The sequence below is a fragment of the Callithrix jacchus genome, chromosome 22 (assembly GCF_049354715.1).
Source record: "Callithrix jacchus isolate 240 chromosome 22, calJac240_pri, whole genome shotgun sequence".
NCBI classification, from domain to species: Eukaryota; Metazoa; Chordata; class Mammalia; order Primates; family Cebidae; genus Callithrix; species Callithrix jacchus.
In genome coordinates, this window is record NC_133523.1 from 7441542 (window position 1) to 7462156 (window position 20615).

General features: G+C 60.9%; 3 protein-coding genes across 8 annotated transcripts; all 3 read left to right on the forward strand.

The window, feature by feature from the left end:
* The first annotated feature begins 448 nt into the window (after window positions 1-448).
* On the forward strand, window positions 449-11167 carry MAP2K7 (mitogen-activated protein kinase kinase 7). 4 transcript variants are annotated; one of them, XM_035285390.3, is made up of 12 exons: window positions 453-642; window positions 2375-2422; window positions 6539-6680; window positions 6847-6913; window positions 7046-7159; window positions 7239-7358; window positions 7502-7609; window positions 7698-7877; window positions 7967-8047; window positions 8148-8290; window positions 8860-8905; window positions 9038-11167. In XM_035285390.3, the coding sequence occupies exons 1-12, from the start codon at window positions 519-521 to the stop codon at window positions 9170-9172; spliced, it is 1308 nt and encodes a 435-aa protein (XP_035141281.1). In that variant the 5' UTR covers window positions 453-518; the 3' UTR covers window positions 9173-11167. The 4 variants fall into 4 exon arrangements, with proteins under 4 accessions (XP_035141284.2, XP_035141281.1, XP_035141283.1 ...); XM_035285392.3 differs by lacking the exon at window positions 2375-2422; XM_035285393.3 differs by lacking the exons at window positions 2375-2422; window positions 6539-6680 and having other exon boundaries at window positions 449-642.
* A 1728-nt stretch (window positions 11168-12895) lies between these two features.
* Window positions 12896-15961, forward strand: TGFBR3L (transforming growth factor beta receptor 3 like). The gene is given in 7 exon segments (XM_035285398.3): window positions 12896-13046; window positions 13048-13195; window positions 13273-13584; window positions 14118-14238; window positions 14341-14499; window positions 14689-14761; window positions 15792-15961. Coding segments are annotated over 6 exon segments (924 nt in total). The 5' UTR covers window positions 12896-12930; the 3' UTR covers window positions 14757-14761; window positions 15792-15961.
* Window positions 15962-17175: 1214 nt separating this feature from the next.
* SNAPC2 (small nuclear RNA activating complex polypeptide 2) lies at window positions 17176-20076 on the forward strand. 3 transcript variants are annotated; one of them, XM_035285395.3, is made up of 6 exons: window positions 17176-17384; window positions 18289-18408; window positions 18573-18641; window positions 18908-19217; window positions 19314-19629; window positions 19897-20076. In XM_035285395.3, exons 1-6 carry the CDS (start codon window positions 17202-17204, stop codon window positions 19904-19906), a joined length of 1008 nt encoding a protein of 335 aa, XP_035141286.3. In that variant the 5' UTR covers window positions 17176-17201; the 3' UTR covers window positions 19907-20076. The 3 variants fall into 3 exon arrangements, with proteins under 3 accessions (XP_035141286.3, XP_035141288.3, XP_002761724.3); XM_035285397.3 differs by lacking the exon at window positions 18573-18641; XM_002761678.6 differs by lacking the exon at window positions 19897-20076 and having other exon boundaries at window positions 19314-19773.
* Window positions 20077-20615: the final 539 nt, after the last annotated feature.

Sequence of the window (20615 nt, forward strand, 5' to 3'; positions counted from 1 at the left end):
TGGTGAGGAAGGCATTCTGAAAGGACGCCCAAGCCGACCGGAAGAGCGAGGACTGGGCTGAGGCTGCACAGCCGTGGGGACCAGGTGTAGATCTCTACTTCAGAAAGAGGTTGCAGGAACACGCATGCACAGAAACCACGCGCGCAAACACGGTTTCCCCTCAGTATGCATGCGCGCCGCTTTCCCCGCCCACCGCCCTCGCTAGAACGGCGGGTTTCCTCGCAGCGCCTCTCTCCGGAGCACTCGGGAATTGGTGCATGCGCACCACGGTGGTGGCGACAAGGGGGGTTGCACGTTGCCTGCCTCGAGCTCTAGGTGGCGTCATCCTTCGGGCTGAGCCGAAGCACGCACGCGCGGAGGCTCGCAGCTGGGGAAGGGCGGGTGCGCGCCGCGGGCATGCGCCATGAGGGGCGAGACGGCGGCTCGGCGGGGTCATCTAGGCGCAGGCGCAATGCGGTGTTTGTCTGCCGGACTGACGGGCGGCCGGGCGGTGAGCGGCGGCTGTGGCGGCGGGGAAGATGGCGGCGTCCTCCCTGGAGCAGAAGCTGTCCCGCCTGGAAGCAAAGCTGAAGCAGGAGAACCGGGAGGCCCGGCGGAGGATCGACCTCAACCTGGATATCAGCCCACAGCGGCCCAGGCCCAGTAAGCACGGCGCCGTGGGGGAGGGGGCGGGCGGGGCGGGGCGCGCGCCGAGGGAGGCCCCGCCCCTGTCGCCAGGCCCCGCCCCCGCTTCCGGGGCGCTCGCGCTCCTCCTCTCCGTCTCCCCCGTTGTGGGCTCACGGGGCGAGGGTCACGGTGAGCCGGGGGGGGCGTAGGGCCGGCGAGCTCCGGGGGATTCCCACCCTCAGGGCCTGGGGGCCCAGTTCCCGGACCCAGGCGAGGCCTCCAGCTGATGACCCGCCCCCATCGCCGTCATCCTTTGGGTCGGGCTCTCCGGACTCCACGCGTCCGTGATCACGTCCAGGTGGCCCCTAAAATACAGACACGTCCCTTTTGACCCGATGTTACCACTGCTGTCATCTCAGGGACTGTCCAGCGCGCCCCACCCCTGGCCTAGGAGCTTGTCAGCCCTTGTAGCGGACGATCCACGCACACGCGCACGCCTGCCCTGGGGACACCTGAGGTCACTTGACCACATAGAGCCCCTCCCCATCTCTTCTGACCGGAGGATTTTCCCTCTCGCTCTCCCTGTGACCGTGTATGGGGTGGGAGGGTGGGACGGGGGTCCCTTCTTCCCCCTAGCGACAATAACCTTGGCTCAGCAGACCCCCCCCCCACGTATACCAGGCCCCCTCAAACCCCTGTTAACAGTTTCACTGCCACCATTTTGGTGAGCGTGTGTCTGACCTCTCCAGAAATGGATATCAACCCCCAGCCATCACAGCAACTTTGTCACCTGGGTTCAGGTGATGGCTTCCTTTCCTTCACACCCACCTGACCTGGGAACACCTGAGGCCAATGCGACTCTATCTAGGCCTGCTCCGCACCCCGCAGCAGACATCCACCTGTTTTCTGATGAATCCCACCAAATTGGTACCTACCTCCCTGACTTCTTATTTTCCTAGATCAGTACTTCCCACTCCACATGCACCTGACCTGGGAACACTGACCACATCTAGTCTCCCGGCATTTTCCACAAGAGCCTGGTCTCTGAATTATCTGGGCTGGAGAGAATCAGCTTTTCAAACCCTGTGAACGCCACCCCTGACCCATGATCCTTTTTGTGTCTTTCTTGACCCAGTGAAATGTTCTCATGTCTCATCCAATAATGACCTTTGTAGTTTATGTAGCTCTCTATGGAGTCATTATGATAGGGGAAGAAGGTACCCCCTGTATCGGGGCATCCCACGCATTCGCTGGTCACCCAACCTGACCATCACAGCCTGACACCCTCCTGTGCCTCCCTCTCCTGACCTGAGTCAGCATGGGATCCTCCTTGGGGAGTCTCTTGGGGGCCCAGATAAATCGTGGAGGTGGAGATTCTGGCGTTGGATACTGCCTGGAACAAGAAGCCCTCAAAAGACAAGGGAGATCCCTGCTAGCCCCTGGGCGCTGCCCTCCCTGGCACCTGAGTAGCTGAGGCAGGGTTGGGTCTAGGGCCCCAGGTGCCTTCAGGGGTGGCCGTTTCCATGTAGAGCTAGGAGGCCCTTGGCAGGCAGGCCCCCGAGGAGTCCCCTCCAGGCGTTTGTGTCTGTGTCAGCTCCATCCCATCCTCCTCGTCCTCCCCATCTCTGTCGGTTCCCAGCCATCTCTGCAGTCCGGTGCCTCCCGCTCCTCCTTGTTTATGATTTGATTTCTTTTCTTTTGGATGAATTGGTCGTTTCTGTTGTGATTTATCGTGGTGTTGTTTTTTTTCTTCCTTTTCCCCATCCAGTTATTGTGATCACTCTAAGCCCTGCTCCTGCCCCGTCCCAACGAGCAGGTACCAGCCTTTTTATCATCGCTGCTTGGACATGTGCACCATTGACCTAACCGCTCCCCTAGCCGCAGAATGCCGTCCCCCAGCCCCCATGCTCTGTGTGTCCCCCCCATGTCCCCTACCCTCACTCTCACTTTCTCTCTCATTCTACTCGAGCAGCAGTCAGCCCAGCCCGGCCTCCTCTGTGTCCTCCACCCTTCTCCCCTCCCTTCCTCTCGGCTCCACTTTGGACTCCCTGGAGGAGGAGGTGGGCTCCCCACTGAATGGGAGTCTGTGGCCTTCAAGGGGGTGCCTGCCTGTGTGTATGTAACTGAGAGAAAGAGAAAGCTGGGCCTGGTGGGTGGCCTGTGCCTGTGAGTCTCTCTCAACGACATGAATACATAGCACCGTCCTGGGTGCGACGCCTGCCCTGGCGCCAGGGACACAACAGTGAATAGAACAGACCGAGCCCCTCTCCTCTGTAGTGGGGCACACTGGGCAGGGAGCACATTCCCACTAGAGAGAACATTCTAGCTGGGTGAGTGGCCCTGCATGGGGCCAGTCTCGGGGGAACCTCTGGAGAAGGTGGGGTTTTGAACAAAGCCTGTGGGGAGGCCAGGCACAGTGGCTCACACCTGTAATCCCAACACTCCGGGAGGGGAGACAGGAGGATCACCTGAGCCTAGGAGTTCAGGACCCGCCTAGGCAACGTAGCAAGATCTCTCTACTAAAAACAATTTTATTTTTAATTTTTTTAGAACAACTGCAAAAAAATTTTTTAATTAGTCAGGTATGGTGGTGCACACCTATAATCCCAGCTGCTTGGGAGGCTGAGGCAGGAGGATCACCTGAGCCTGCTAGGTTGAAGATACAGTATGCCATTATCGCACCACTGCACCCCAGCCTGGGTGACAGAGCCAGATCCTGTCTCAAAAATTTAAAAAAACAGGCCAGGTGCAGTGGCTCATGCCTGTAATTTCAGCACTTTGGGAGGCGAAGGAGGGTGGATCACTTGAAGTCGGCAATTCTAGACCAGGCTGGCCAACATGTTGAAACCCTGTCTCCATAAAAAATACAAGAGATTAGCCAGGTGTGGTGGCAGACACCTGTAATCCCAGCTACTAGGGAGGCTGAGACACAAGAATCTCTTGAACCCAGGAGGTAGAGGTTGCAGTGAGCCAAGATTGCACTACTGTACTCCAGCCTGGGTGACAAAGCAACACTCCATCTCAAAAAAAAAAAAAAAAGCTGTGTGAAGTGGCTCACTCCTGTAATCTTAGCACTTTGGGAGGCTGAGGCAGGCGAATCATGAGGTCAGGAGTTCGATACCAGCCTGACCATGGTGAAACCCTGTTTCTACTAATTTTGTATTTCTACTAAAAATACAAAAATTAGCCAGGCATGGTGGTGTGCACTTGTAATCCCAACTACTCAGGAGGCTGAGGCAGGAGAATCACTTGAGTCTTGGAGGCAGAAATTGTAGTGAGCCGAGATTACACATTGCGCTCCAGCCTGGGCGACAGAGTGAGAGTCCATCTCAAAAAAAAAAAATTTTAAACCCGTCTTGAAGGAGGTGAGGGGAGAGAAGACAGCCCTGCCAGGGCCCCGAGCTTGCACACCTGTGTTGGGAGAGAGACTAGATGGGATGTCCGGCCCTGTGTGTGGTTGTGAGTCTGTGTGTGTGTATGTGTGTGTGTGTGTGTCCAGTGGGCAAGGGGACTGTGTCCTGGTTGCATGGATGTTGGAGCCACAGCACCCCCCCCGTGTGTGTTGTGCGTGTGTGCATTTGCACGATGTGTGCGTGCATGTTGACGGGGCAGCCTGCACACCTGTGGCTCCTGTTGGCAGATGCGTGCCCTCCAGCCTCTCACTGTCTCTCATCCGTTCTGTCTCTCTCTCTCTCATCCTCACCCTCTTGCTCTCACTCCACCCTCCTGAGCCGCCATGTGGCCGTCACCACCTCTGTGGCCGCTGTTCTCAGGGCCTTTGTATACCTCCTTCCTCCCATGCCAACCCGAGCCCTCCCCTACCTGCATCCTCCTGTGCTCCAGTCTGTGGGCTGGCAGCCTCCTCCCTGGGCTCTGGGGCCACCCTCAGAAGGCCTGGTGGGCTGCGCCAGTGAGGGGATCCACAGGACTCCTCGAGGGATGTGGTCCTTACCCCATGAGAGCTGATGGTGCGGGGCGGGAGCAGGACTCGGATAGTCTCTGAGGGCGAGAACCAGGCAGTGTCTGAAGAGACACCAGGTGCAGAGGGGTTGGGGACTGGGGACTGGGTATGCAGGGAGCATAGGCCCTCAGGATCCAGAGAGGGATCAGGGCTGTGGCTCAGGCCACGGGCAAAGCAGAGGCGCCAGGGACCTGAAGAGGCAGGGGGAGAAGCCTAGCCAACACAGTGAGACCCCATCTCTTCTAAAAATACAAAAATTAGCTGGGCATGGTGTCGGGTGCCTGTAATCCCAGCTACTCAGGAGGCTGAGGCAGGAGCATCACTTGAACCAGCAGGTGGAGGTTATAGTGAGATGAGATCACGCCACTGCACCCCAGCCTGGGAAACAGCAAGGATCTATCTCAAAAAAAAAACACAGGGGGTGCTGATGTGGTGGTGCCGAGGCTGCAGCGGCCAGGACAGCGGGAGGGGCACAGGAGGCAAGGCCTCTAGGCCAGTCATGAATGCTGGGCCTGGCTGTGTCCTGGGTTCCCCAGAGCCCTTCCCTGGCTCCTGCATGGTCCTCTGGGAGGGGAGCTAAGGGGCACAGCTGCTGCAGGGGCTGGCGGGACCAGGTGGGGGCAGTGCTGGACCTCACATTGGGACTGAGGTCAGGGTCTTCCTGCCTCTCCTGCTGGTTGAGATCAGGGTCCCAGGCCCACAGCAGAGGGATGGAGCCCAGCTGCCAGCATGGGGTGAGTTTGTCTGAGTTAGACCAGGAACCTGCAGAACTGTGGAGAGAAAAGGCAGATGAGGCAGGAGGAAGAGAGGAGGAGAGAGGGAGAGGGGTGTCCTTGGAGGGCTTTGGCAGGATGGCAGGCCCCAGCCTCTGTGGGAGAGGTGCCTTGGGAGGTGCTTGTAGCCGTTGCCAGGGCCTCTAGGATGTGAGGTGTCAGGATTGGCTTCTCTGGAAGCCACGTTAGCCTCCTGGCCTCTGTTCCTGCACCCGGTTGCCAGCCCAGCCAGGGAGACCCCTTGCACCTCTGGGAAGCTGCTCTCCTATCCCAGGCCCCTCTCTGGCCTGTCTCTGCAGCGCCTCCTCTGGGCACCTGGGCCAAGTCTCGGCTCCTATCTGTCTGTCTCCTGCTCTCCCACACCTAATACTGCCTTCCTGCCCCGGGGTGCCCGCTGCCTGCCTGCCGCCTGCCCACCTGCTGTAGCATGCCCAAGCTGCCCGCATGCAGGCTGCTGGATGAGCCGACCCCCGCCTGGTCCAGCATTGCCCCCACCTCGTCCTGTCAGCCCCTGCAGGAGCTGTGCCCCCGAGTTCCCCTCCCAGAGGATGCAGGCCCCCTGAGGTTCTGTTCTGCCCCCATGCAGAACAGCTCTGCAGGCCAGGTCGGGAGGTCCCCATGTTAGCCCATGGGCCCAAGGGGGTCCTCCCCGACCCCGGAGCAGAACGTGGGGCAAGGCAGCCTGAAGCCTGAGTCTCGTGCCCACTGCCTCCTCAGGGTGGCTCTCCTCACTCTTGTCTGGGTGCCACGTTCAGTGCTACCAGCAGGGCCATTGCCTGGGCCAGCCCCGGCAGGCACTCTGCCCTCGCCTATCCAGCCTGTGGGCACTGTGGCCCTGGGCCCGCTTCCTGGGCAGAAGTGGGAGGAAGTGGACACACCTGCCAAGGAGGCTGCCCACCCAAGGGACACCCCAGCTTCCCGTCTCGTTTCTCTTTCAGTGTAGACTTGGGGCCCATCTCTCTGCCAGCCTCCTCCATGTCCTTCAAGGTCAGGGGATGAGAGAAGGGACTCTGAGGATAGTCTGGGTGGGAAGGAGACCCCAGCTCCAGCCCTGCAGGGTGGGGGGCTGTGCCAGGCTAGCTGGGGAAGTGCTGTAGGTGAAGGTGAGGGTCCTGACCCCTCCCTGGAGCGCCAGATGTGGAGCTGAGACCAGCTGGGTGCTGACCCCCCTTCCCCGCCACTGGTCTCACCCCCCCAGCCCTGCAGCTCCCGCTGGCCAACGATGGGGGCAGCCGCTCGCCATCCTCCGAGAGCTCCCCGCAGCACCCCATGCCCCCCGCCCGGCCCCGCCACATGTTGGGGCTCCCGTCAACCCTGTTCACGCCCCGCAGCATGGAGAGGTGAGCCAGGGGTCCCACAGGGTGGATGGGCAGCAGCGTTGAGGGGGCCGCCATGCCAGTCCCGGGAGGAGGATGGTTAAACCAGTGGGAACCCCAGTGTGGGGGTCTGGGGTGGCCTTAGGTTGGTCAGGACCTGTCTCCACCAGCACCTGCTCTGTGTCCCCAGCATTGAGATTGACCAGAAGCTGCAGGAGATCATGAAGCAGACGGGCTACCTGACCATCGGAGGCCAGGTACCACCTTCACTGAGGCGGTGGGAGGGAGGAGGCCCAGCCAGGCAGGGCCCATCCTGGGGGCACCAGTGGGGGGGCAGGGGTGTGGTGGCAGAGGCCCCGGGGATCTTCCACCTCTCCCTCTCCTCCCAGCGCTACCAGGCAGAAATCAATGACCTGGAGAACTTGGGCGAGATGGGCAGCGGCACCTGTGGCCAGGTGTGGAAGATGCGCTTCCGGAAGACGGGCCATGTCATTGCCGTCAAGGTGAGCCTTGGCGGCCACTCGGGCCAGGCCCTGTGTCCCGGGCTGGTGCTAAGGCTCCCTCCCGTCCCTGCCCGTGTAGCAAATGCGGCGCTCGGGGAACAAGGAGGAGAACAAGCGCATCCTCATGGACCTAGACGTGGTGCTCAAGAGCCATGACTGCCCCTACATCGTGCAGTGCTTCGGGACCTTCATCACCAACGTGAGTTCCCGGCTGCGCCAGGTTCCCCCTGCCCCCCACGGTGCAGGCTCTCCACCTCTCTCACCCGTTGTCCCTTCCCTGGGAGCAGAGCTGCTAGGGGGAGGGCCAGAGACACAGCTCCCCTGCGTGCCCCCTTCCTGCAGACAGACGTCTTCATTGCCATGGAGCTCATGGGCACCTGCGCTGAGAAGCTCAAGAAGCGGATGCAGGGCCCCATCCCCGAGCGAATCCTGGGCAAGATGACAGTGGCGGTGAGTGGCCAGGTGGGGCAAGTGCTGGGTGGGTGGCCTTGGACTATGCCCCTGCCCGTCACACACAGCCTCCCCTGCTCACCTGCAGATTGTGAAGGCGCTGTTCTACCTGAAGGAGAAGCATGGTGTCATCCACCGCGACGTCAAGCCCTCCAACATCCTGCTGGATGAGCGGGGTCAGATCAAGCTCTGCGACTTCGGCATCAGCGGCCGCCTGGTGGACTCCAAAGCCAAGACTCGGAGCGCAGGCTGTGCCGCCTACATGGCCGTGAGTGGGGGCCCTCCAGCAGGGGAGGGGTGGGGGCTGGGATGCTGGCCCCAGCCTTGGAGGTACATCTTCCTGTCCTCCCCTTGCAGCCCGAGCGCATCGACCCCCCAGACCCCACCAAGCCTGACTATGACATCCGGGCTGACGTGTGGAGCCTAGGCATCTCATTGGTGAGTTAGTGCTCTGCCCCTGTCCTCCAGCTTCTGTGGGACTTGGAGGGAGAACACGACCCTGTCCCGGCTGGTCCACCCTTGCCCGTCTCCCTCACAGGTGGAGCTGGCAACAGGACAGTTTCCTTACAAGAACTGCAAGACGGACTTTGAGGTCCTCACCAAAGTCCTGCAGGAGGAGCCCCCGCTTCTGCCTGGACACATGGGTTTCTCAGGGGACTTCCAGTCCTTCGTCAAAGACTGGTGAGGACCTCCCCTCTGGGAGGTCGGGGCAGCCCGCAGCTCTGGGCAGCTGGGAAGGCCAGGGCGGGAGGGGAACGGAGGCCCCACACTGGAATGGAGTGGGTGCAGCTGTGGGCAGGCTCATGGCTGCCAGACAGGAGCTGGTGCCCAGGGAGCCCCGAGTTGAGTTTGGACCTGGCCCAAGGGGACAGCCAGCCCTGTGGTGTTTGTTTGGCAGGGTGGCCATGGGAGGTCCTGGGGACCCTTCTTCAAGCACAGCTACAAGTGCAGGAGCTCCACATCTGATTCTCTCAGGAGAGCCCCACCTGCCTCTCTGGGGGACCTCAGCCAGTTTTGGCTCCCCAAGCCAGGCCCTTGCCACCTGGCCCTAGGCCACGAGGCTCAGAAACACACAGTTGGTCCCAGCTGTTAGCAGGGGTCCTGAGGACGTCTGCAGCTCTTTCCCCCACACAGAGCCAGGGGACCCCTGGCTCCTTGGGGAGGACCTGAGCATAGGGGCGGTGGGAGGTGGTTGGCCACTATCCCCTCCTCCCTCGCTCTCACATCTGTCTTCACTTTTCTTCCTCTAGCCTTACTAAAGATCACAGGAAGAGACCAAAGTATAATAAGCTACTTGTGAGTACCTGTGGTGCTCCCAGTCCCGGTCCCCATCCCCATCCCCAGTCCCCATCCCCATCCCTGTCCTTGTGGAGGCTCGAGGCCAGGAGGGAAGACCTTCTCCTAAGCCCCACCCCCTCGGGCCCACAGGAACACAGCTTCATCAAGCACTATGAGACGCTGGAGGTGGATGTGGCGTCCTGGTTCAAGGATGTCATGGCGAAGACTGAGTCACCGCGGACTAGCAGCGTCCTGAGCCAGCCGCACCTGCCCTTCTTCAGGTAGCCGTGTGGCATCGGCCAGCCCCACAGGGGGCCAGGGGCATGGCCAAAGGCCCCCTTCCCCACCCGGCCACCCAGCTGCCCTCAAGGGGAGACCTGGGACCTGGACAGCCACCGAGGGCTGAGGACAGAGGGGGGGGTGCCCATCCACCCCCCGTCCTGGGCCAGCCAGGCTCCAGCCCTTCCTGCCCTGGGGTCAGCCGGCCACGTGCATCCCCCGACAGACACTGTGAACGGAAGACAGCAGGCCGAGAGCAGAGTTGCTGTGCATTCAGCTGCAGCTTCTGGGCCAGGGCGGCCCCCAGGGGCCAGGAGAGAGCTCCCAAGTCCTGCAGCACCAAGCTCCCAGCGTGCCATGCCCTCCACCACCCCCACAGGCCCGTTCCCCCTCTGTTGCCCTCTGTCCCCCGCTCTACCTCTCTGTCCCTGTCTGGCTCTCCCATCACCCTTCCTGCCTCTGTCTCTCTCCCGGCCTGAGCTTGGGCCCAGCCCCCTCCGGATGGGACCCCTGGGTCTGCCTAGGTCTCCCATGGAGCAATGAGTCAGTGGCCCCCAGAAAGGCGGTGTGGGCATTTGGACTGCGGCTGGACAGGGCTGCACTCTCTCTCTCTCTTTGATCTCAGGGGGTCCTTTTTGGAGTTTATTGTATTTTATTGTACTTGGTGGGGTGTTTGGGGTGGGGGGTGGAGGAGAGCTTGTTCTCAAGGGGTTTGTCGGTACCTTCAGAAACTTTTACCAAAGTCACGTTTAGCTGCTTGTGGTGGGGCCCCCAACCTCCTTCAGGCACTGGGAGGCTGGGGCTGCTGCTCTGGGGTCTCTGGGTGCCACAGCTTGGGGATGAAGACCTTGGGGTGCAGTGGGGTCTGCGGGGCCGTGGCCACACAAGATGGCCTTCAGGGAAGGTGGGCTTGGGGCATGGCGCAGAGCAGGTGACCAGAGGGACTTGGTGACAGAGTAGGGCCATGGGGCCGAGGGAGGGGTCTGGAAGGAGTCAGGGATCGAGGGTAGAGAGAGTGTATGTGGGGGTTCAAGGATGTGTGACAAGCTCCAGCAGGGACAGGGGCCAGGCTGAGGGTGGGGGTGTGAGGCCATCACCCTCTGTCATGCCTCTGGCGGTCCCTCTACTCATGCACACCTGGCCCAGCCCGTGATGAGACCTGGGACTGGGAAAAATCGGTTGTGCACTGGGGGCCCAGGCCAGGGTGCTCCCTAGAGCCCACTGGGGTGGCCAGAGCAGGAGGGGGTGTGTTTCCTTTTTGTGGGTGTTGCATGCAAATCAAGTGGACAAGAAACAAAACAAACAAACAAAAGAAAACCCCGTGAAACCACAAAGAAAAACCAACACGAAAGGCGGGGAAGCCGGCCGGCCCTGGTGGAGGCCGCGCAGGCGCAGCATCGCTCTCCTCTCATCTAGCCTGTTGACTCCCGTTACGATATTCACAAAATGCCGCATGTTTAAAAAGTCATAGATGTCATGGTCTCTCTGCCCCCAGGGGCAAGGCCACCTTCTCTTGCCCGTTGGCCTGTGTCAGGGGCGAGGGTCTGCTGGGCGGGAGGGAGCGGTGCCAGTAAGCCTAGCCCTTTCCTCCTCCCCTGGGTCCAGCTGTGGGGGCCTCTGCATATTGCTGGAAGGTCACATGGCTGGTCCCAGGGCCCAAAGAGGCCCAAGACCAGGTTGCCTGGTTTTATTTAACTATTTTGTTTCCTGAGTGTGTGTCCGCCCACCCTCACCCTCTTCAGTGTTAATTGGGGAGCCCTGGGGGAGTCTTATGCCTCCCTGCCTCTCTCCCAAGACCTCCCCGCTCGTCACCAGCCATCCCTCTGGATCAGGCAGAGGGCGGACCGGGTGGGCAGAGGCCCGGGGGCGGCTCAGGCCAGCCCACCAGCCAGCGGACCCCTCCTCAGGCTGCCAGTGTTGCCCTGCCCCTTTTTAAAACAAAATGCCCTTGTTTGTAAACCCTTAGGCGCTTGAGAATAAACCCCTCCCTTTTCTTCCACAGTCTGTGGTGTGTTGTGGGCCTGGCAGGGTGAGGTGGAAACGGGGTGGTGTCTGGTGGGGGGGGTCGGTCATTCTAGTGGATGAGGCCTTTGCATTGAGGGGAGACTGAGGCAGGTTTGGGAGCTGGGTGTGAGGTATCAAGCAGCCAATGTGAGGGACCCCCTGCCCCCATTAGCCCCAGGTCGGGCAGCAGAGGATCCCTTAATCCACCCAGGCCTTGGTCATTGGCTCTGGTGTCAGCCCCTGTCTGCCACCCCCGCTCCCTGCATCCTTCCTGGCCAAGGACAGGGCCACCTGCCCACGTTCAGGGCCTTCGTGCTGTCCAGCTGGTGTGTCTGCTCTGGCCCCAAACACTCCAACCTCAGCCAGTCAGCATGCTAGGTACTGTGCTGCTGCTGGCCCTGCTACCGGGGATCAGCACTGTGTCCAGCGGGCCACCTGGTATGTATGGGCAGGGAAGTGATGGGTCTGTCATGCTCCTAGCCCTGTGTCACTCTTTTTTTTTTTGAGATGGAATTTTGCTCTGTCGCCCAGGCTGGAGTGCAGTGGCGCGTGATCTCTGCTCACTGCAACCTCTGCCTCCCAGGTTCAAGCGATTCTCCTGCCTTAACCTCCTGAGTAGGTGGGACTACAGGTATGCGTTAGCACGCCTGGCTAATTTTTGTATTTTCAGTAGAGATGGCATTTCCCCATGTTGGCCAGACTGGTCTGGAACTCCTGACCTCAGGCAATCTGCCTGCCCTCAACCTCCTAAAGTGCTGGGGTTACAGATGTGAGCCACCGTGCCCAGCCATCGTTCAACTAGACCTCTGGTCCAACCCCCCCCCCTGGAGGGGGCGGGAGTGGGGTGGGGTCTTCCTCTGTCTCCCCATCCCAAGGATGGCTCACATCCCCACTTCAGCAAAGTCCCCTGCAGTCACAGAGAGGGCCAGGGTTGTGGGAAGCGTCCAGGCTACCCAGGTGCTCTTCAGAAGTCGGGGGTGGGGATGGAGGCAAGGAGCTCATGCCTATATTCCCAGCACTTAGGGAAGCCAGGAGTTGCAGACCAGCCTGGGCAACAGAGACTCCATATGGCTGTGGTGGCGTCTATGGTCACAGCTACTCCAGAGGCTGAAGCTGGAGGATCACTGGAGCCCAGGAGTTGGAGACTGCAGTGAACAGCATTCACACCACTGCACTCCAGCCTGGGCGACAGAGGGAGACCCTGTCTCAGAGGAAGAAAAAAAAAAAAAAAAAAAAAAAAAGGATGTGATGTGCAGGTGATCTTTTGTGTTTGGAGCTTATCCATCTTACCAGAACCCTGCTCAGCACCTCCTGAAGGCAGACATCAGTGTGTGTTTAGGGTCACGGAGAGGGCAAGGGACCCCATGGTTACCCTCAGCCTGGACAAGGGGAAGACTCCCAATCTTGGTGGCCTAGCTGGGCTTTGGCTGTGCCTGCGAGAGTCTCTAGGGAGGGTATTCTCTTTACTTCCCTTCCCCGTTGGTGACAGCATCTGCATCCTCTTAGAAAGGGGAGCTGCCGGTCCTGCTGTGTCCCCGAGAGCAGCCAGGGGGAAGATGGGGGCCTCTCACTTCACTCAGCCTGATCCCACCATCTGGTGCTCCTCACTGTTTCCCTTCCGTCCCAGGGAGGCCCTCGCCAGCTTCTGAGGCTTCTCTTGGGGTGCACGGCTTTGCACCCTGCTCAGCTGCTGGGCTGTGCGGGTCGCTGGGGACGGCAGGGGGCGCATTACCGTCGGGGAACGTGGCGCGGAGCCCGTCATGGGTGAATCCGCTACCGCAACCACATTCCTTTTCCAAAGGCGGCGGCGGGGGCGAGGTGGTCGGGCCAGAGGCCTAAAGGGTAGCGCACGTTCTCTCTCCTCCGGGCCGACCTTTACCCCCACCAGCGCCCCAGTTCCCCGCGGCGCCTGGCCCCTGGCTGCGCAGACCCCTCTTCAGTGTGAAGCTGTCGGACACAGAGGATGTCTTCCCGCGCCGCGCGGGGCCGCTCGAGGTCCCGGCCGACAGCCGCGTGTTCGTGCAGGTGGTTACTCCGTGGACACCAGGGGCGGATGGGGACGGTGGGGACGGGCAATCTCTGATGGCGCCTTCGTCCCCCAGGCGACCTTGGCCCGTCCCTCCCCGCGCTGGGGCCTGGCCCTGCACCGCTGCTCAGTGACGCCGTCCTCACGCCCGGCCCCGGGGCCGGCCCTGGCGCTGCTTCGAGAGGGCTGCACCGCCGACGCCTCGGTTGCCTTCCCGTCACCGCTACCGCCGAGCCCGAGTTCCACCCGCCCTGTGCGCTTCAGCTTCCGCCTGCGCCCAGTCTTCAACGCCTCAGTGCAGTTCCTGCACTGCCAGCTGAGCCGCTGCCGCCGCCTCCGGAGAGTCCGCCGGGCGCCTGCATCCCTGACTCCCCCGCCGCCATCGCGGGTGCGCAGCGCAGAGCCTGGAATCTGGGCGCCGGGGCCCCTCGGGAGCTGGGCACGAGCCACTCTGGTGGTGGAGAGAGGATACCCTCCGGGTCTGAGGATATGGAGGTTGGGGTGGAGGGGTTAGGTGTAGTGGCCCATCTCTGTCAACAGAGTTTCTCCGGGGATAGTGTGGGCACTGAGTTCCCTCATGTACAGCTCTGGGATCCTTCAGAGCTGGGGGCTGGATGCAGAAAGCCACAAAGGGGACACATTTCTGAGAACCTGGGGTTGGGTCTCACATTCGAGGTGCTGGGAGAGCCGGACCATGTGATCTTGTGGGGCTGGGATTTTGGGTCCTGAAGGGCTGGGTGGCTAGCCACTTGTATGCATAGCCACTGGGTTCAGGGACCTCTAAGCGGCCGAATTTCCAGGGGTTCCATCGTGGCTGTGGTGGAGAGCTGGACTCAGGTCTCTCTCGGGGGCACTAGGGACCAGAGCCAAGATCCCGGGGCCCTAATGTCCCCGGCTATTTCCCACCTTCCTCTCCCCCAGTGTCTGCCTCAGGATGAGGCTTGCACCGGCGGTGGCAGCGTTGAGAGCCTGGCTGCCAATGGCCCCCACCTGCACACGCTGACGCAGCCTATCGTGGTCACCGTGCCGCGGCCGCCCCCCAGTGAGCACTAAGTCTTCCTCCGAAGGGGACCGTGGGGCTGCAGTGGGGGGTGGGAAGGACACCTGGGTCCTGGACCCAGTCTCAGCGTGGCACTTCCCACAGGGCCGCCCAAGATCATCCCTGGCCGCGCCGTGCGCCCCGAACCTCCGGCGCCGGCCCCCGCGGCCCTGGAGCCCGCGCCGGTGGTGGCGCTTGTGTTGGCAGCCTTTGTGTTGGGCGCCGCGCTGGCCGCCGGGCTGGGCCTCGTCTGCGCGCACTCAGGTACAGACCTCCGCCATGCCCCCAGCCTATTCCGGTGCGTCCGGACAGGGGGCGGCCGCGATCCCTCGTGCAGGGCCTGATCAGCCCTAGCTAGACCTGCCTCTGCGATATCCACAGCAGCCCCCAGGGGTCGCCCTTAGCCTGGCCTGGCGCGCAGCAGCGCTTCTGCATCCCGCCTCTTCCTTACAGCGCCCCCAGCCCCCGGCGCGCCCGCGAGAGCCTCGCCCGGCGGCCCCCATCCCAGGAGGCCCCAATGAGGAAGGTAGGTATGGAGGTGGGGGGAGCTGAGGGAGGAGAAGATGACAGTGCCCCCCCCCCTTTTTTTTTTGAGACAGAGTCTCCTTCTGTCGCCAGTCTGGAGTGCAGTGGCGCGATCTCGGCTCACTGCAACCTCTGCCTCCCGGGTTCAAGCAATTCTCCTGCCTCAGCCTCCCGAGTAGCTGGGATTACAGGCCAGCTAATTTTTGTATTTTTAGTAGAGACAGGATTTCACCATGTTGGCCAGGATGGTCTTGTTCTCCTGACCTCGTGATCCGCCCGCCTCGGCCTCCCAAAGTGCTGGGATTACTTACAGGCATGAGCTACCGCGCCCGGCAGCCTTTTTTTTTTTTTTTGGGGGGGGGGGGACTAAGTTTTGCTCTTGTTGCCAAGGCTAGAGTGCAGTGGCGCGATCTCGGCTTACTGCAACCTCCGTCTCCCGGGTTCAAGCTATTCTCCTGCCTCAGCCTCCCGAGTAGCTGGGATTACAAGCATGTGCCACCACGCCCGGCTTATTTTGTATTTTTAGTAGAGACGGGGTTTGGTGGTCTCCATGTTGGTCAGGCTGGTCTCGAACCTCCAACCTCAGGTGATCCACTCGCCTAGGCCTTCCAAAGTGCTGGGATTACAGGTGTGAGCCACTGCACCGGCCCCCAAGCACAGGAGTAAATGGTTTACGCCTATGAACTAACCGAATTCCCTTAACAACCTCCAGGTGGACACTATTATAATCCCCATTTTAGAGAGGAGAAAAATGAGGCATTCTCTGAATTAAATAACTTGTCAAAAGTCACAACACTGGGTGGAACTCGAATTCGAACTCAGGCAGTGGGTCACCCCCAGCTGGCACAGACTCTGGGTCGAGCCAAGGGCATCAGGTGAAGAGAGGCATTAGGTGAGGAGAACTCAGTAATCAGACCCGGCTCCCACTCTCACCGGACATACAAACTGATGGAAGAGGCCAGTGGTCTGCTGGGAAGGGGGTGGCCCACTTAGCGTCCCCTCCCTCGCTGAACCTCAGCTGCCCCTCCCAGGGATGATGCGCCCCCAACATGATCCGGTGATGCACCCAGCTACCACTTCCAGACCAAGACCAACAGGACCGGACCCGCCTCCCTGGACCTCGACCCGATGGGGCTACGACCCCTGCACTTCTCTCCTCCCCGTCCCTTCCACCTGTGCTCAAAATAAACCTCTAGACTAAGTTGTGGTGCAGTCAGCGAGTGCGCAAGGTGCGGGGTGGGGAACGGGTGGGGAGGCTTGGGGAGAAAGCTGGGAGCAGGACTTTGTGGGGATTCCTGAGAAATCCTGACAGAGGAGCAGAGCCTGTGGTCGGGAGCCATATGCCCATATATTCGTGTGCACTCAAGGGCTATGGGACCCTCAAGGGCGTTTTGTCTCAATCAGAAAGGGACACCCGGCCGGGCGCTGTGGCTTACACCTGTATCCCAGCACATTGGGAGGCCAAAGTGGGTGGATCACTTGAGGTCAGGACCAGCCTGGCCGACATGGTGAAATCCTTTTCCTACTAAAAAAAAAAAAAAAAAAACAAAAAAATTTAGCAGGGCGTGCCTGTAATCCCAGCTAATTTGGAGGCTGAGGCAGGACAATCACTTGAACCTGGGAGGCGGAGGCTGCAGTGAGCCGAGAGATCGCGCCATTGCACTCCAGCCTGGGCAACAAGAGCGAAACGCCGTCTCAAAAAGAGAAAGAAAAGCAAGAGACACCCAACCCGACAAGCCTAAGTTTTAAAATAAGTCCTCCCCGTTCCCTCCTCTCCTTACCCGGACACCTGCCCATCGGCCTCCTGTGATCTTCTTCAAGCCAGGCCTTCTCCGCTCTCCACTAGCCCTGCCCGGGACCCTGCCCTCGCTCAGCCTCGACCTTCTGCCTCTGCTCCAGTCTCTTAGTCTGGACTTCGCCCTCTTCTTAGACTGTCAGTCTAGTCTAGAGCTCCTTAAAATCCTTCCTGCCCGAGCTTCACTCTCCTCTGCCTAGACAAGAGTGGGACTGACTACCAGCTATAGTTTACAAAGGAGGAAACTGAGGCTCGGTAACGCTAAATCACTTGCCCAAAGTCCCTAGGCCTGTCTGATCCCAGAGCCCAGTCTCTTGACCACAACTTGACCTCTACTCTGCAAGAAGCAAAGCACACAGTAGTAGTACTTCATGAGTTAGTCCAGCATCAGAGGGAGGCACGAGGTCCAAGATGTTGTCTCTACTTCATTAATGAGATAAGGTGCAGGCTGAGGGTCTCCTTCGCCCCGCCCCAGTTCCGGTGCCAATTCCCCCTTCACCATTGGGGCAGGTCCTCGGGCCCTGTAAACGCGGAGCCACGCCCCCACGTGCGTTCGCCTCTGCGCGATGCTTTATGGCCTCGGCGGCCCCCGTAGCTCCGCCCACTGGGGAAGCGGCTTCAGAGCGCCTGCGTCTTCGTGATCGGCATGAAGCCACCTCCCAGGCGGCGAGCGGCCCCGGCGCGCTATCTGGGCGAAGTGACCGGCCCCGCGACCTGGAGCGCTCGCGAGAAGCGGCAGCTACTGCGACTCTTGCAGGCGAGGCAGGGTCAGCCGGAGCCGGACGCTGCTGAGCTGGCCCGGGAGCTGCGTGGACGGAGCGAGGCTGAGGTGAGATGCAGTTCTGGGGACCGGAGCGAGGCTGGAGGCGGGGCTAGGGTAGGGCGGGGAGTGGGAGAAGCTGCAGCAGGCGCAAGCGGGACGGGGCCAGGAATATAGGCGGTCGGGGGCGGGGCGTGAGGCTGAGGTTGGGGGCGGGGCGTGGGGCTGAGGTTGGGGGGACGTCAGTGGGTGAGCTTGGGCGGGGCGTGGGTGGGAAGAGAACGAGGCCTGGGGGCGGGGTATAAGTGAAGCGGAGGGGCGGGGCGATGCTGGGGGCGGGACGTGCGTGCCGCTGAGGGTTGGACTGTGGGTGGGTGTTTGGGGGCGGGGCGGGGCGAGAGCAAGCCTTAAGGTTGAGGCGAGCTTTAGCGTAAGAGGCGGGCGGGGCATAAGCGAGGCAGAGGGGCGGGACGAGAACGAGACTTAAGGACCGGGCCGGTTTGGGAGTAAGGCGTGGGCGGAGCGTGGGAGGGATGAGCGCCAGCCTTAAAGGCAGGGCTAGCCCCGGAGTAAGGTGTGGGTGGGTCGACAGCGAAACTTAGGGGCGGAATGAACTGGGGATAAGATGCAGCAACTTACGTTGTTGGACCTGGTACAAGGTTGAAGTGAGAGTCAGGGAATGGGGCAGAGTGGACAAAGAAGGGAGTTGAGTAGGGTAGTAGTCAGCATAGGGTTGAGTCCTGGCTGCGGGGAGGAGCCGGAACGGGCCTGGGTCTTACACCTTCCTTAGGAAGCTGGTCACACTCTGGATGGGGCTGGGGCCTGGGCAGTCACTGGGACCCCAACACTGGACTAGCAGGAGGTAAGACGCAGTGGCTGGGCCCAGAGCAGGCAAGGCAGCGGGCTTTAGCTTTTGTGCTGCAGCCCTGAGCTCACAAAAGCCTCATTAGCCCTCCTCTGCTGTCCTTCCTAGATCCGGGTCTTCCTCCAGCAGCTCAAGGGCCGTGTAGCCCGGGAGGCCATTCAGAAGCTGCATCCGGGTGGCCTTCTGGGACCAAGGCGCCAGGAGGCACAGCCCCCAGCTCCCATAGAGGTGAGGCAGATGAACAGGACGAGGCTGCCCAGGGCCGGCCCCGGGGGGTAGGTGGAAGTTGCAGGGATAACCTGGTTAGGGTATCCCCAGGAGGGGCAGGTCTTGGGTGATCCCTGCAGGCTGATCCCTGGGCTGACCTTGTACCTCTGGCTTCACTCACTCAGGTCTGGTTGGATCTGGCTGAGAAGATAACAGGGCCACTTGAGGAAGCCCTGGCAGTGGCTTTCTCACAGGTACAGCCATCCCCCAGGCAGGTCTGGGTGTCCCAGAGGACAGGGTCACATGAGCCAAATCATGTGAGCCTGGGTCCAGGGCCTTTCCCGTTGCCAGCTCTGTGGCGTCCATCAGTCACTGGACACCTGGAGCCTCAGTGTCCCTGGCTCTGAGGCCATCTGCTGTCTGAGCAGTCTGTCTAACGGTGGCAGGGAGGATGGGGGAATGTGTAGATGGTGGGAGGACTTCCCAGCTCCCCTTCCTACCTGATTGCTCTGCCTGCCAGGTACTCACCATCGCGGCAACGGAACCCATCACCCTCCTACACTCCAGGCCCCCCAAGCCCACGCAGGCCCATGGAAAGCCACTGCGCCTGAGCGTCCCTGGAGGGCAGGAAGATGCTGCCCCTGAGATACCTAGCTCCGCCCCCAAGGCACCTAGCTCTGACCCAGAGACTTCTGGCTCTGCCCCTGAGAAACCTTCTGAGTCCTTGGCTGGTCCTTCCACTGAAGACTTCACTGTGGACTTTGAGAAGATCTACAAGTACCTGTCCTCTTTCTCCCGCAGTGGCTGTGGGCCTGAGCTCTCAGCAGCTGGTGAGAATGGTGAAGGAGGGGGCAGGGGCAGAGGTATCAGAGTTCCTGGTGGCAGGCAAGGGTGTCCCCTTATCCCTCTTCTCCATCCATTGCTAGAGTCCGCTGTGGTCCTTGACTTGCTCATGTCACTTCCGGAAGAGCTGCCTCTCCTGCCCTGCACAGACCTGGTTGAGCATATGATGGAGACATACCTAAGTCTGACAGCCCCCCAGCCCAGCCCCGCTGGAGGGAGCCTGGGGCCTGTGGCTGAGGGGGACAGGGCTGCCTCCAAGGCACCAGAGGAGACCCGCCCAGCCCCCGAGAAGGCAGAGCACAGCAAACTGAAATCGCCCTGGCAAGCAGCTGGCATCTGCCCCCTGAACCCTTTCCTGGTGCCCCTGGAGCTTCTGGGTCGGGTGGCCACCCCTTCTAGGTGAGGGGCATGGTGGGCAGCAGGCACACCAGGCCCCCTGCTCTGGGCCTTGGTTCTGCTCAGCTGGCACTGGCTCGTTCTGAGGACCCTGTCATGGGGGAAGGTGATGGCGCTCAGCTGTGGGGTGGGCCTCAGATGTCCCATCCTTTAGGGGTCCCAGAAGTGGAAACCCCATTGTACAAGGGTTTGGTGGGGGTTACAGGACTCCACTCACTAGCTGCCTGACCTCCAGGACAGGCAGACAAGGCTGTGCCTTGTTCTCTACAGGGGGCCATAGCTGGCAGTGCACACCATAAACCCCCAAGCACAGGTTCTTCCTTCTTGTACCTCAGGACCAGCATCCCACCTTCTTCAGAAACTGACCAGTCACAGGTACTCCCTGCCAGCAAGGTTCTTCCCCCTCCTGGGGGTGTTCTGTGACCATGAATAAAGTTCTTACCAATCTGCTTCCTTCTCTTTTGCCTGTGACTTAAAGGTGGGCGTGGGGGCCCTAAAGTGCCAGAGCTTGGGGTTACAGGGCTGGGGTATGAACCAGGGAGGAGAGCTGCCATCCCATCTGGCCTGATAAGGCCTGGGGTGAGGAGCCCTTTGGCAACTGTGGAGGTGACAAGTGGATGGGAAGAGGAGAGCCAGCAGGGTATCTCGGGGACAGGTGTCAGGGATGGGTTTCAGAGTAAGGCAAAGTCACATTGCGCAGATGGAGGGGAGAAGCCAGCAGAGTGGGGTGGCCTGGTGAGAGGAGTAGTGCCCCAGGCTGGGCGATTGGAAGAAGGTAGGGGTGGGCTGCCCCAAGTGGCAGGAGGCTGGAGGGAGGGAAGTGTGTCCCCTGGGGTGGCCTTGGGACCTCAAGGTTCGCTAGAAGTGGGGAAGGATGGGCACTGGAATTGGGGCTGACCCTAAATCCCTGCGGGTGCTGCTGGGTCCCACCTGGGGCCCCTCCATCAGTTTCACCTGTCCTGTGGGTGTGGACTGAGGGTCAGGTCTGG